Genomic DNA, 14,398 nt, shown 5'->3' with positions numbered 1-14,398 from the left:
CTTAATTTGAATTTACAACCTGCATTTTAATCAGGTACTCAAGGACACTCAATAGAGCTCAATATTGAGAAAATGCATTTTAAAATCATTTAATTGGATTATACCCAAAAAGGTAAGAAACTGAAGTATCTCCTTGGATTACCATACAGTCAATAAACCTTTAGTTGCTTCCAAGGAAGGAGAAAATTCACAGCTTGTCAATATTACCATTGCAATTAACAAAGTATTTCATAAATAGTAGGTATTACCCAACTTTATATAGAAAATCTATTCCACTAAAATTCACATATTTTAGAACTCTAATGATGACCTCGTGGGTAACCAAGCTCATGCAAGAACCTAAACCAAGTATTGCCTGGAGTATTATACTTGTTTTTGGCACCCCAGCAGAAATGGTGGGCATTGGGGAGAGGCAGAAGGAAATAAAGTCAAGGTTGGGCAAGAGAGCAAAAAGCTACCAGGACCCATGCCATAACTGTCAACTAGTTTCTTGCCCATAAGGAGACAGGAAAAATGAAAAAGTGACAAAATCAATCACTTTCTTGCAACTATATCAGCTTCACAATGGAAATGGAAGCAAATCATCCATGTCCTTCAAACACAGACTGTGAATGAAGACTAAATGTGCAGTGCATGATGACATAAAAGGCAGTAAAACAAACAAGTAATTTACTTTGTAGGAAACGGGAGATATCTGAACTTCATTTTTTCCCCAAACTACTTCATTCCCGGAGTCCAAGGCAAAGCAGGAAAGCAAGAATAAAAACTGCAAGTGTAGAATAATGTCTCCTCCTACAGGTGTGCTCAGGTTATTACTGGGAGATAACCATTAGAAACTCATCTAGTACCTTAAACTTCCCAATTTTTTTTTATTTGGCAATGAAGTGACCAACATTTTATTCTACAGCTCAAAATATACCTGCTCAATTTTATTAATTATGACAAGCATGCATCATAGAGCAGGGATTATATTCAAATCAGGAAGGAATAGTTTAGCAAAACTCCATGTGCGGTTGTGCATTCTCTGCTTTTTTAATACAGCAAAATTAACCACTAGCTCATTGATTACTTGCTAAATTGAATCTCAGAAGACTGGTCATAAAATGTAGTTTTATTAGTTGTTTATTATTGCCTCAATTAGATCAATTAACAAATAATTTTACCTAAATTTGGTCTGTAACCTGTAAGAAGTTAGCCAACATTCAGCATTGCCACTGATGTCCAGTATCTGTACATGTAGAAATCACTCAGGATAACTATGACCACTGCTAGCCTGTGATCACGATGGACATGTGAACATTAACCGAGGACGGCACCAGGCACAGCTGCCAGACCTTGAACACTGGGAGTGAAAGAGTTTGTAACTGCTAGCTAAACTCAACATAAATATTCCTCCACATGTTCCAACCCTGTAATAATTTGGCCATCACTCACCGTACTTTTGTCTTTCAGTAGCTTTTCAATAACCTCCACTAAAGGTTCTTTCTGCTCTGGATCTAGACTGCAGGTAGGAACAAAAATAAGTATTAATAATAAATCTTTGAATTTTATCTTTGACTAATGTAGCAAAACAAAGCGCTACATTTAACACAATTGGCTGAGGCAGGTCTTTCTGAAGGGATCAACTAGTTTTCAACAATGTGCATTACGGTCATATTCATGTACAGACCCAGAACTTACTGTACAACATGTGCTTTTGCACTTGTCACTGCACTCTGTTGTTGGACTCCACAAGGGGTCTGATCTTGCCGAAAATCCCCAGTATTGCACTAGGGAAAAAGAAGTGTCTCTGTATCCACACCAGTTCAGACCTTCAAATCATTAACTGCATTAACCTAAATGGGAATTTGTGTCCTGAGGATTTACAAAGGATTTTGATTATTCAAAAGCAAATTTAGTTTATTTTTATGAACTTCATTAAAGATTTTCCTACAGTTACATGAATTTTAATAGATTTGAAGTATTTATGGATGTCAGGGATTAATAAATTCCATCTCAGTTTTGGTAGAAACTTCAGCTTTGCCTACTTTCAAAAGGCTTGTCAAGAGTATCCTGGTGGCTGAGGCTTTATTACATCTCACTAGATACTTCCAAGATTCCCACAATGCATCTGCACCAGATCAAATAAGGGTGCGGAAAGTGAGCAGGTAGTAACAGCCCAGCAAGATTTCCCTAACTGATTAAGCTATTTTTTGTTATGTGAACTTAATCCAAGTTTTGTTTTATTCAGCAGCTACAGGATATTGGATACCACATGTTCCAGTAATTGAAAATATAGCAATGGAGGAGGAATAGAAATTCTGATTGTAGAACTTCAAAAGTTAACACTGCTGTTGTGGTAAACGATCAAAATGGAACATCACAAGGCCAGATACTCCATAATAATTTGAGAGGCTTTCCAGCTAATGACCATAATGAACAAAAGCCTAATCAAAACTTTACCATGAATTGGTGAATGGAGACTTAAATGGAACTGTGGAGGGAGCTGGGACAAAAGAAATCAAGGAAAAAAACTAATATAATCAGAAATGCTTTTCCTAGATAAATAAACTCCACATTACCAAATTCTATTATACTGCTTCAGGATTTTTCTTGAAATATAATCTTAAAAACAAATAAGCCACTGATTTCTGTAATCTAGGGAACGTTACCATCACCCTTACTCAGCAGCTGACAGTTCATACCACATTTGAACTTCCTCATACACAGGTTCAAAGATTTATGTAAAAAAATACACTGTACACAGAAATTGCACTCATGCTTCACAGATCAGCCAATGGCAACTAAGTAGTGAGACATTGGCATGGTTTATCAATGTTATACCATGTTGTGTAAAACTGCTCTGAATAATGCAAAATGAACACAAGATTTAAAGCATAACAAAAATTAAATGAGATTTCAGTTGGAATCCTTCACCCGTTCTCTTGAAGCATCCTACTCAAACTACTGACATCTTAGATACTGGTTGACCTACAAAGTAGTTCACGTTTTTTTTCCTGTTTTTAAACCAAAATCAAAAGGCCAACACGTGCTCTGAATCTAACTGAAGGATCACAATGCTCCCAGATATCTCATGGAGGATTAGTGACAGCAATGGTTTGGATTTTCAAAGCAATCCACTAATTTCTTTGTTTTAGACAATTATGAAATGTATGTCTAGGAAAAGGCAATGCATTTTTTCCACTTTCTGACAAGCAACTCCAGAATACTCCATCACTCAGAGACTATCTTGAAATTACCAAATACAACAATACAATGTTAGAAACTAGAATTTAATCAAATTAAATTGCAATTTAAAACTGAACTATACCTACCTGTAAAGTTTCTGAATAGCATGGGCGGCAGTTTTCCGGACATATGGAGACAAGTCACCAGCAGCTTCCTTAATAGACAGCATCATGATTGGAACAATGATTGATACTCTGATACTGGATAGAACTCGCAAAGCACTTGCCCGAATCAACTGATTAGGGTCCTAGGATAAATCAGAACAAATAATAAGCTAAGTTAGCTGAGCAGTATTTTCTCCTGCCCCCATCTACATGACTTCTTCCAAAATTTCACTGATGACATCAATCCTTCAGCACCTGACCTCAGGAATCATTTATGTTGTCCCAGAAACATTAGTGAGACACTTCACGATGGTCTGGATCTGGATGAGTGGTTCTCACACACTACTTAGATTCTGCATTGCCCCACACTTACCCGGCCCATATTTGTATGATCAATCCTGCTACCCAAGACAATCCTGGAGCCAAGCAAGTCCATGTTTAGCGCAAAATCCCCAAGTGGCATAACTAATATGTGGGTGGACCAGAACAAGTCCCTCATACAAAACTCCCCCGAAAACTTTAGACAGACAGAAAAGCCGCGTCACCAGCTTTGCCACACATAAAAACTGCTAAAGTTTTTCAATGCTTTTTACTGTCAGGATTATTTAAATACTATGAAAAAAAGAATTTTTAAAAAATAAAATTCCCTTAAAAAATTAAACAAGCAACTTAAAATTACAGCTTGTCTCACTCTTAACTTGCTCACAGCTGGTGGAGAAAAGAAATGCCATTCAAATAATCAGACTACCTGATCATCCACAAGTCTAACCAGTTCCCAAAAGCAGATTCTCCAACATAAGTTCAGGGAAATTCTGCCCTTGGATTCCATGTGGAGCCCAGTATTTGCACTGGAATCCCAAATGTTGTAAACATTAACTTGGGTTAAAAAAATCTATCCCGTCATTTCAGCACAGTTGAGCTCCATCATGCATACAAACGGGCCAATGAGCAACATTCATAAACTTGATGACACTACATTTACCTAACCAAGGAAAGCGGACAGCAATGGCAGCATCTCAATTCAAATTCAGCTGGGATGTCAGAACACGGAAACTTTAAACACATTTATATGAGAAGTACAAAGTGCTTCTTTCAAATTTAAAACTTCAGATTCCAAAAACATGTGGATATCGACCAGCTACAACAGTTCTCAAGACGCACAAACCTCCCTTTCTGCAATTCAAACAGTTGCTGGTGTTGAATAAAATCAACATGCATTAACACAGTATTTGATCATTCCTTTTAAATGAAACAAAATGGAAACCGCCATAGCCATGCAACCTGGATTTTAAGTTGAAATTTTAAAATGGTTTTAAAGACTGCAAGGCAATGATTCAAATTGAAACATTTGGTGATATACAGAATGGCATTAAAAGAAAAATAAACTGGGAAGCAAACTACGTTTAAAGAAAAAAAAAGCAATTATACAACACTTTTCATATCCCTTTTATGATATCTATTGTGCTCTACAACTAATTAGTTTTGAAATGCAGTCACGGTAGTAATGTTGAAAAGGCAACAGCAAATTTACACACTACCCACTCGCAGATGATCTGTTTCAGTGACTCTTTGTGAAAGGCAAGTATTGGCCAGGACACCAAGGATAACATCCATGCTCCTCCCCCAAGCAGTGCATTGAATTTTTTTTAAAATAGACTTGATAATATGGATGATACCTCAGTTTAACACTCCAGCTGAAACATCACAACAATGTAGCACATCTTCAGTACTGGACTGGCGTGCAAGTAGCTAGACTCCTCTTACATACACTCAGTATAACTTGATCAGCTGTAACCATCCTGTGCCGCCCATATACTTGAGCTCAAGCATCAGAAGTGGAACAGTCAAAGCACAACTCTGACCTAGAGGTCAGATTGCTGCCTCTGTGGCCAATGCCCATAGCAACAATAGGATTATCAGCCCTGTAGATGGAGTATAAATTGCTAGAAATAACTGTTTTTGAAAAGTTTCAAGGTATTTCTTAAAATTTGTCATTTCATAAATTTTGCTTGTAATTCTCCCAAAGGCAAAAGAAAACATTGAGTAATGACCCAAGCAGCATCTGGGAAAACATTTTGTTTAGTTCCTGGGTCTTGGGAATCATCCTTTGGATACAAGACGAGTTCTTGCACACATTTACTTTGTTCCTATTATGTCCTATATACAAAGTCTTCCAAATAAAGGCATTCAACATTAAAAATTAAGAGAAATCCCAGAAAGGCAGGTGGAAAATAACCTGAATCCATAGGTAGAATTCTTTTCGCAAAAGGCAAGTAGGTTAAAATTTCATGGAAAATTTGAAAGAAAATGGAAATTGAAGGGGAAAGATGAAGTAATGGTATTGAACAAAAGTAACAAATAACTGAATGCAGAAAAGGCACAAAGAAAATGAACTAATAATGTCATAAACCCAATTAGCAAAGAAGCATATTATCCAAAATCCAAATTACTTGGATAAGTTTAATTTGAATCAATATTTCATGAATATTGCTGCCAACCCTTTGGTAGCACTAACCTTCAATGCACGCTGAAATGTACTTATTGATAACAAGGCCAAATCTTGTTGCTCCTCCGCATAACGTACAAGGTAAACATATACCAATTTCTTCAACTGGAAAAAGAAAACAATATGAGTTTAGTGAATTAGTCCACTTTGAGTAACTTGACATATTCCTGAAATGCCCTTCATATGGGAAAGTCAAATTTCTGACAATTATCACACTAACATTTACAACAAAAATTATACAATAATTAGAAATCAAAAACTTAAGATGCTGGAAACCCAAAACAAAAACAGAAAATGAAACACTCAGCAGGTTATGCAGCATCCCCAACGAGAGAAACAGAGTTAATGCTTTTTTTTAATCAAAGATCCAAAGTGTCACTGAAGAACAGTTTGATCTAATGAAAGCTCTCCAACCTGAAACTTTAATTCTGCTTCTCTTAATCTGGATGCTTTCTGACCTGCTGAGAGTTTCTAGCATCTTCTGTTTTTATTAATTATACAACATTTTCTGGTGCAGATCTGTTGTTATGTACTCACGAATTGACTGTGAATGGTATTACTCACTTTACAATCCATTTGCGAAATATACTCATGCTTCAAAAGGCAGCATGGCAGGCACAGTAGTGTAGAGGTTAGCATAATGCTATTACAGTGCCAGCGACCCAGGTTCAATTCCAGCCGCTGTCTGTAAGGAGTTTGTACGTTCTCCCCGTGACTGCGTGGGTTTCCTCCGGTTTCCTCCCACATTCTAAAAGGCATACGGGTTAGGAAGTTGTGGGCGTGCTATGTTGGTGCCGAAAGCGTGGCGACACTTGTGGACTGCTCCCAGAACATTCTACACAAAGCTGCATTTCACAGTGTGTTTTGATGTACATGTGACAGAAAGATATCGTACCTGAAAAGGCCGACTCGTTCAAGCAGAGAAACAAAGGACTGCAGATGCTGAAATCTAGATGAAAAACACAATGATGCTGGAGCAACTCAGCAGACCAGGCAGCATCCGTGGAGAAAAGTAGGTAGTCAACATTTTGGGTCAGGACCCTTCTTCAGGAGGGGTGTCCTGACCCGAAACGATGACCGCCTGCTTTTCTCCACGGATGCTGCCTGGCCTGCTGAGTTCCTCCAGCATCACAGCGCTCTTCATCACTTCAAGCAGAAGTCTAAACCTGAAGGGCTTTTACCTCAGTCAATAAAACTCTCAGCACTGTCAGAGGAACTGGGTGGAGAAAGGCCATAAGCCTAAGTGGGAAGACTTGGTGGGTTGGGGGGGGGGGGGGGGGGGGGGGTGGGGGGGAGGTGGTGGGCTGTGGTGGAGGAAAGAGAATTAAAGAAAATCAAATCAGGCCATTCTCAAGACTCATACAGTTGTGACAATATCATCCTTCTTCAATAGCTCTTCGCCATTGACAGTTCAACAGGTTTAATGTAATGTGGTGTTAGCCCCACAGTGGGTTCGATCCTGCCTCTGGATCCTTTCCAATTCTGCCCTCCCTCATCCACATGGCAATCATGCCCAAAGTCATGAGCTCAGCACAATTCTCCTCTATCATTCAGACTGCACTTCCAGCAACCAATCTGCAATGACAGCCACTTGTTCCAGTCAAACACTGGGAATGCCAAAGATCCTGGTTTTGCATCCCGCTTGCCCCACTTTCTACCCAAGAACACACACTCGCCACAAGCGACTTCCTGAAGATGGTCCAGGCACACGTTGGATACAACCCTCAGGTTTACACCAGGAAAGACTGTCACATGAACAGCTGATCCATTCATGCTGAGACACAAGAGCTTCTGCAGATGCTGGAATCTGGAGCAACACACACAAAATGCCAGAGGAACTCAGGAGGTCAGGCAGCATCTATGGAGGGAAATAAACCATTGACGTTTTGGATCGATACCCTTCATCAAGGCCCGTCCATAGATGCTGCCTGACCTGCTGAGTTCCTCCGGCATTGTGTGTTGACCCATTCACGCTAATCAGAACACTTGAATGGGGTTACCTATAAGTACCTTACTATTGAAACGGCTTAAATGGTATTGGCTATTAGAAACATATAAATTGGTTAAATATATGTCAGGGTATTCCAAATACAGGCCCTAGGGATACAAGAACTGGACCCTACAGACTCCTCAGAACTCACTCTGCCTCAACAAATGCCTGTCTCATGTGGAGGATCAGTTCATCCAGCACTCCATATCTGGACGTGTGAGTGTCGAGTCTAGGTCGCAGGCCTGGTGCAGGACAATCTGACCCAATATCCACAAAAGTCCAAAATAGAAGAGACTAAAACTGTGGTTCAGGTCTTCAAAGTGAAGAGGTCTTCCTGCTCTCTGGAGTAACAGCACCAAGCTGAAGAAGTCAAATCACACAATCTCTTATCACTTCCACACATCACCTGGGAAACCAGTGGTTAGCAGAGGTTAAGAGTTTAATATCTGCCATCTTATCAAAAGTAAAAAAACAATGAACAGAGTGAATAGAACAAGTCTTGAAAAGGAAACAAGAAAAATATTGTAAAATGCAGTTGAAGTGAAATTGATTTCACTGGCAATCAAACTAAATCGGTTATATCGAACCACCAAGTTTTGGTTATATTGTTTCAATTTAATAAAGAATTTGACAGTTGTTTCCAGTTCACAATGAGAGTATCAAATTGTTCAGAAATTAAAATACAAATTTCTATAATGAAGATTTTTGAACAAAAGATTTTCAAAATTCTTTACTATGTTTTTTGCACAGCTACCAATATTAAATCACTGAAGGTTGCAAAACAGTCAATTTGCTCTTGCCCAGGTTTAGATTAGATAAAATCAATGTTAGCCATGAGAGACCCACAGAATCTGACTGCAAATCTGCAGCAACAGCCGCCTTTCTCAAAAAAAACAATGTGTGATCAGAAATAGGAACATGCAGGATAACGTGACTATGCTCCTAGACTAAGTGTTATTTCACTCCATGCTGTTATGCTTCCTGATGTGATGTTAATCATAACACTACAGTGTTCAGCTTTAAGAACTCGGGCAGACTGTCCTAAGCAAGCAATTTAATTAATCCATCAATTCTAGTGCAGCAAACTCCGTGACATTCTGCTCAAATCTTCGATTTTTAAAAAACTGTATACTGGTGATTCATTAATGTGTTATTTTTGCATCATCTTCTATTCTATGAAAACTCTCATCTTATGACTGAATACCACATACTCAAACAAAAATCTACATAATTTCAACCACAATCACACATTGCAGAAGAACAAATTTGATTCAACAAAATGAGAATTCTATTACTAACCAAAGTGAGGATAAAAGAAATTGATCCCAGAATGTATTATTTAAATAGAAATAAAGCATGTGGTGCAACGTTTGATGGAACGATTTTTAATAAAGGTAATTTTCTTTGCATTAAAAGTTCACGATAAGGCACTGGCATTACATCCATTTACATGTGTTGTGTTATACTGTTTTTTCACAAAATCACTAGGAAAGAGAAAAAGCATTTATACACAGTAAATGGAACATACCTCAATGTTTTTACTGGCCACATTCTTCACCACAGCAGGAAATAACTCCGAAGCATTCTTTCCTTTAGCAATCATCTGTAACATGAATTATTATAGTCTCCATTACAAAGCCAGATTTACTCTTCTTTATTAATTACATAATGTCTAAAAGGCATGATAATTCGTTTAAATTTGTAAGTAGCTTTTGTTTAAGTTAACACAAAAGCATGCAAGCTTTAAACAACCTTTTGGGCACAGCTGATTCTTTATGATTTGAAAGTTGATGGGGGGGGGGGGGAAACAGTAATGCTGATACTCAATTTATAACTATATGGTTAAATTAAAAGGTAATTTCAGCTTTAATTCTCCATTCCATATTACCTTAAAAGGTAGGCTATGGTACTTGCCTCCACAGTTCCCTCAATAATCTCCTGCATTGTCAGGCTGATGGTGGGAGTACCAAAGTAGGCACCAAAACTAAACCATACTTATGGATCCCAGATGCCAGTTTAATGATATAAACAAGAAGCCAGAAAATAACATTGAGCAAAATTGAGAATGACAAGTGAAAACTCAACCAACGTGATGCTTTTTGCACACACGGAGCCACACCAAGGTCACTATAGCTTTATATCCCCAATGAATTTTTTTTTGCAGAACAAAAGAGCATCTCAGTTACATCATGCTAAGGAGCTCTCAGATTTCTTCAAATCCTTTTTTTCTATTTAAAAAAAAAGGTATAACCGAGTACAAAACCACTTCAGATCCACATTTTCCCATGCATGTGCCAGTCCCCTAATATCTAGATAATGGCCTTATTGCCTTCACTATCAGTTTTTCTGCATAATGTTGTCCTCCTTCAGGGCCTCATTTTTACATCTTCATGGCTTCCCTCACATGGTTCTGCTCCTAGGTGAAATACGAGCTACCAATTTCTTTCAAACGGCACCATTTCATTGTCCAGTCAATATCAATTGCCCAAGATTCCATCTTTTTCATCTGCATTTTTTGCCTACCTTCTTCTACTGGGATCAAGTACCTCTTCACCAATTCTCTTGACTGCCAGCATGCTGTTGGACCATATGGTTTTTGATAACTCTGGTAACTTTACCAAGTTCAATATCAGGAAACTTATCTTCTGTGTCCCCTACATTTCCATTCCCTCACCTAACTGTTTCTCATTAAGAATACTGTGTTTGGTGCCCTGGCAAAAGGTATAAAAAGGTACTTATGCTAGCCAAAAGGTATAAAAGGAATGGAAGTCATGGTTTGATAGACTATGTTCAACGTGGATCATTGAAACAATGGATAAGACTTGCAGATGAATGGCCAATAATTAATCCCAGCTACAAACCTCTCGTCAGAATTCCACAAATTGCTGAGTGAGTTAATCAACCTTTCTATACCAATTAACTGATATGGACAAATCCCAGTTAGCAGCAATGAAAATTAAAAACTGAATAGACATCAATTGGTATTTGGTTAATTGACAAAAATTATTTACCGAATCACGTCAGAGTAATTCAGCATTAACTGGCGGCTGATTGCAAATTTACAGTTGAGTTTGATATAAATTGATGAGCTTAATTTGGAATTAATTTCTCAAATAGTTGACAAATTAACAGCATTCAAGTGCATGTCCATCGAACATTTTAAATCTATGTTCATAGTTAAAGAGGTTTACCATATCTACATGCCCATATCCATTTGAACCAAAGTTGGGGGCGGGGGGGGGGAATGGAGAAAGAGGAAGGGGGTGGGATAAGTTCTTTGAGATGAAGTAATGAATTTCTATAGATGGATTCCATATCTTGGAACCTTTATTCCCTGGCAAATTTATGCCTGTGCTAAATCTCACCTCTTTGACTTCACAATTTCTGTATAAGTAACACACGTCCTGCAACTTTAACGAATAGCCTTAATTGTCATACTTTTCATGATCATCCTCTACAAATGTGTATTTTATTTTATATAACCTAAAGACACACTTTTATACAAATATATAGAACAAAGACTTCATATACTTTCTACTACAAAGACTACTATGAGAACTACTGCAACTACTTCTATGTAAAGAGAAATTCTGGAGTACTTGGAAATCTCATTGCAAGACTTAGCACTCTTTAGTTAGTAGCCATTGTAATGTGAAACTCTTCATCTTATCCAAAGTTGTCTATCTTTGTGTTCAGCTGTGTTTGCAATACTTATATTATTTTTTATGTCTTGCACTGTACTACTGCCGCAAAACAACAAATTTCACAACATATGTCAGTGATAATAAATCTGATTTTGATCATCTGCAATGTTTGGATTAACTTGCATCACCTAAATTCAACTGTGTATTAATGGTTATATTGATGGTTGTTTTGGACTCTGGAGCCCTAATACTTGGTCAAATTCCAAATTTGGCACAGATAATTATCTGTTATAGGATTTTAACCCTGCTTAGAAGTGTCAGGAGTTGGGTTGGACAGGGAAGGGAAGAAATCACAAAGTATGGTTCCTATAATGTAAGTTGCATAGGGAGAAGCATTTCTTAAATCAATAGCTTACCCCCTTCCATTCACATTCTACGATATATTGTTAGTTATTATGCAAAAATGAATAAAAGATGGCATGTTTGATAGGTTGATTATGTGAGAAAATTCTTCAACAGGAACACAAGTATTTTCTGAACCTCTCAAGAAATACTAATCCCATGTAAAGGCAAACACTCAAGACCTTGATTTAATTAGAAAAATTAACAAGGAGTTAAAATTTTGATATACTCTTACTAAAATTCTCATGTCTATATTATTATCAAACATATTAATACAACTTGGAATACTGCTGATCAAATCAATTAGATGAATGAATGAAGTTCCTGGACCATTCACCTATTCCCATAATCTTACACTTCAAGACTAGCATTGAAAAAAATAATATAAATTATATAATTTGAGCAGTCAGCTTAACTGAAATGGTACATGTTTGGTTTGCTGTATGTTTAAGACAAAACAAAATATAACAGTCATGTCTTCAATTTTACAAATCTCCCTGCTAGCACTATCCAATTAAATCATACAAATTGTGATATCCCATTTGCATTGCAAATCTCAGTCAAGACTTGGGGTTGCTGTAACCCATTAAGAAAGAATTTTCTTTGTAATCTAAAGCACAAAAAATAATTACCAATATACAATTTATTATTAGATTCAACCAGCTTTTAATCAAATGCGAGGCACTTCAAATGAATCCAAACTGTTTTTTTTGATTTACAAACCATATACAGCTTCCCCCCTGCATCCCCCCCCCATATGACTCAGCCTACATTTGTTATGACAAAGCTATCAGGGTTAGATGATATTATTCTGTAAAACTGACAAAAACACAAGCATTTGCACTGCTACACATGATTAGGAATCCTAAGGAGGTTGCTATCATTGATACCCTGTCCCATCACAGAGCAAACTATTGCAATCTTTACCAATTTAGTCAGGGAATCAGTGATTACACATGAATGTTAACATTTTACGCACTATTAGTGCTGTTAAACATTGAAAATATTAAATCCTGTTAAATGATATGCAACTGCTGCTCAACAACCTCTCTACACGTGAAAAATTATTTGTGTATTTAGCATTCCCACAGAACACTTCCAAATTTTCTAGGTCCTAGTAGTAGTAATAATAATATTTAAATATTTAAATAATTTGATTTCCAAATTGTAGCTGACTGGATCAGTTCACGAGGGGAAGCAGTTCTATTAGCATATCTTAAGAAAGAGATTCCCATACCTTTTCTTTACAAGCTCCCTTCCAGATTTACAGCTATGCACATACCTTTACCAACATTTTTTCGCATGTTTACCCCTTAGGTACAAATTGTCTGCCCAATATCTCATTGCCATTCCCCTTCCTACCACAAATGTCTCTCCAACCACCTCTCAGGAATAGCCACAACTTTACAACTCCACCATTACACATACAACCGCACCACCCCCCCCCCCCACCCCCAAGAGGTCTTATACAGTTTGGAACCCCCTGAAGCAGAGCAACATAAAACGGATAAACTTCCGGATAGATCTATTTCAGTATGCCATTCTCTTTTGTTCTCAATTACTAAACAGCACATTCAGATATTGATCCTTGGATAACTTTAATTCACGTTTACTACACTTAACACTTTATTTTTAAAAAAGTCCATTTGTCTCCACGCTGGTAGATATGGTGACTTGTTATTAATGTTAAAATATTATTCACCCCAACAATTCTCTTCATGGCCTCCAGTTTAAGCGAATCCTTGTTGCTCTCCAGCATCTGATGCAGATCTTCATTCCTGAAGAAATAAAGAAAATAATCAGGGAAAAGAGCAAATCCGGCACTCTTCCACAATTTGCCATGTTTTATACCCAAAATATTCAAACACATTAGGAGGCATAAAGAAACAAATTGAAACACAGAAAGTTCACATTAATGAAACATAGCAATAAATTAATTGTTATAATTTAAAATCCTTACAGGACCAAAAAACCATGTAAATTTGGCAGCTGGCCTTCAAAAATTTGACAGCTTGAAATTGTAACCATTTACTCTTGTTCTCACCTAAAACTCATTTTCTATGTTCCACTGGTAATAAAATGAATGAAGGAGAGTGGGGAAGTGAAATATGAAAGTAGTAAGCTGTTCAAAATTCATTTGTGCTTTTTAAAATCAAGAATATTTTCATATATTAAAGAGAAATATGTAATCCCTTCTCCTTAGGTTTCTCTACCATAGGCAAATATTGCCCTCAACTCGAAACAAAAACAAAAAGGTAAAGAATGAAGTACCTATAGCCTAAATATATATTGGCAAATTAGTTAAATTCTTGCATCGTGGTATGGCAAAAAGTCCTTTATATAAAAATTAAAAAAAGGACAGCAAATCTCAAGGCCCTGAACACCTTGTGGAAAGACATACTGCACTGACGACGATTATGCATTGCTATGATAGAATTGTGTTATAAATGACAGAGGTTAATGGAAAGCTTGTTTTAGTTTTCTCAGACATTTGTTTTTCAGCAACTTTATCAGTGGTCTAAAG

General features: G+C 37.2%; 1 protein-coding gene across 2 annotated transcripts in view; it reads right to left on the bottom strand.

The window, feature by feature from the left end:
• ap3b1a (adaptor related protein complex 3 subunit beta 1a) overlaps positions 1–14,398 on the bottom strand; it is a 203,881-nt gene that overhangs the window by 166,472 nt on the left and 23,011 nt on the right. For both annotated transcript variants that reach the window (XM_052019559.1, XM_052019560.1), the window contains exons 2-6: positions 13,577–13,652; positions 9,357–9,431; positions 5,848–5,943; positions 3,315–3,475; positions 1,435–1,501 (exon numbers count right to left, since the gene is read on the bottom strand). In XM_052019559.1, the coding sequence (XP_051875519.1) occupies positions 1,435–1,501; positions 3,315–3,475; positions 5,848–5,943; positions 9,357–9,431; positions 13,577–13,652 (475 nt within the window). The remainder of the gene's footprint in view (positions 1–1,434; positions 1,502–3,314; positions 3,476–5,847; positions 5,944–9,356; positions 9,432–13,576; positions 13,653–14,398) is intronic.

The sequence above is a fragment of the Pristis pectinata genome, chromosome 7, assembly GCF_009764475.1.
Source record: "Pristis pectinata isolate sPriPec2 chromosome 7, sPriPec2.1.pri, whole genome shotgun sequence".
Lineage (NCBI taxonomy): Eukaryota > Metazoa > Chordata > Chondrichthyes > Rhinopristiformes > Pristidae > Pristis > Pristis pectinata.
This window is presented reverse-complemented; position numbering and strand designations above follow the sequence as displayed.